General features: G+C 66.3%; 1 protein-coding gene across 1 annotated transcript in view; it reads left to right on the forward strand.

Annotated features, from left to right (window-relative positions):
- SLC30A2 (solute carrier family 30 (zinc transporter), member 2) overlaps positions 1 to 526 on the forward strand; it is a gene marked incomplete at both ends in the record, with an annotated part of 965 nt that extends 439 nt beyond the window's left edge. Inside the window, 3 exons of the mRNA XM_009698857.1 lie at positions 1 to 68; positions 237 to 342; positions 438 to 526. The exon at positions 1 to 68 is cut by the window's left edge and continues 5 nt beyond it. Of these exons, the coding sequence (XP_009697159.1) occupies positions 1 to 68; positions 237 to 342; positions 438 to 526 (263 nt within the window). The remainder of the gene's footprint in view (positions 69 to 236; positions 343 to 437) is intronic.
- Between the last annotated feature and the right edge of the window lie 5 nt (positions 527 to 531).

A 531-nucleotide genomic window follows, 5' to 3' on the forward strand; every position in this document is an offset into this window, starting at 1 on the left:
TCCACGTCGTGGGGGACCTGCTGCAGAGCATCGGCGTCCTCATCGCGTCCTACATCATCTTCTTTAAGGTCTGGGTGGGGGGATGCTGGGCACACAAGGACAGTGGCTTCAGCCAGCCCTGGCCAGGCACAGGGGTGAGACGCAGGGGACCGTGTCTCCTCCGTGCTGGTGCCGATGGGGATTTGGGGTGGGGGTGCTGGTGCCGGAGGGACCTCACCCTCTCCCACCTCCTCCAGCCCGAGTACAAGTACGTAGATCCCATCTGCACCTTCCTCTTCTCCGCGCTGGTGCTGGGGACAACGCTGACCATCCTCCGCGACGTCCTCCTCGTCCTCATGGAGGGTAGGGACCCAACAGGGGTTGGGGTCAGGGCTGCAGGGCCACCCATGGGTGTCACGGTCCCCATCCCTCCAGCGCCCGCGGCTCTCCCTCCCCAGGCACCCCCAAAGGGATGGACTTCAACGCCGTGCGGGAGACGCTGCTGGCGGTGGCGGGGGTGGAAGCGGTGCACAGCCTCCACATCTGGGCGCT

The sequence above is a fragment of the Cariama cristata genome, unplaced genomic scaffold (assembly GCF_000690535.1).
Source record: "Cariama cristata isolate BGI_N322 unplaced genomic scaffold, ASM69053v1 scaffold34340, whole genome shotgun sequence".
In the NCBI taxonomy this organism is placed as follows: domain Eukaryota; kingdom Metazoa; phylum Chordata; class Aves; order Cariamiformes; family Cariamidae; genus Cariama; species Cariama cristata.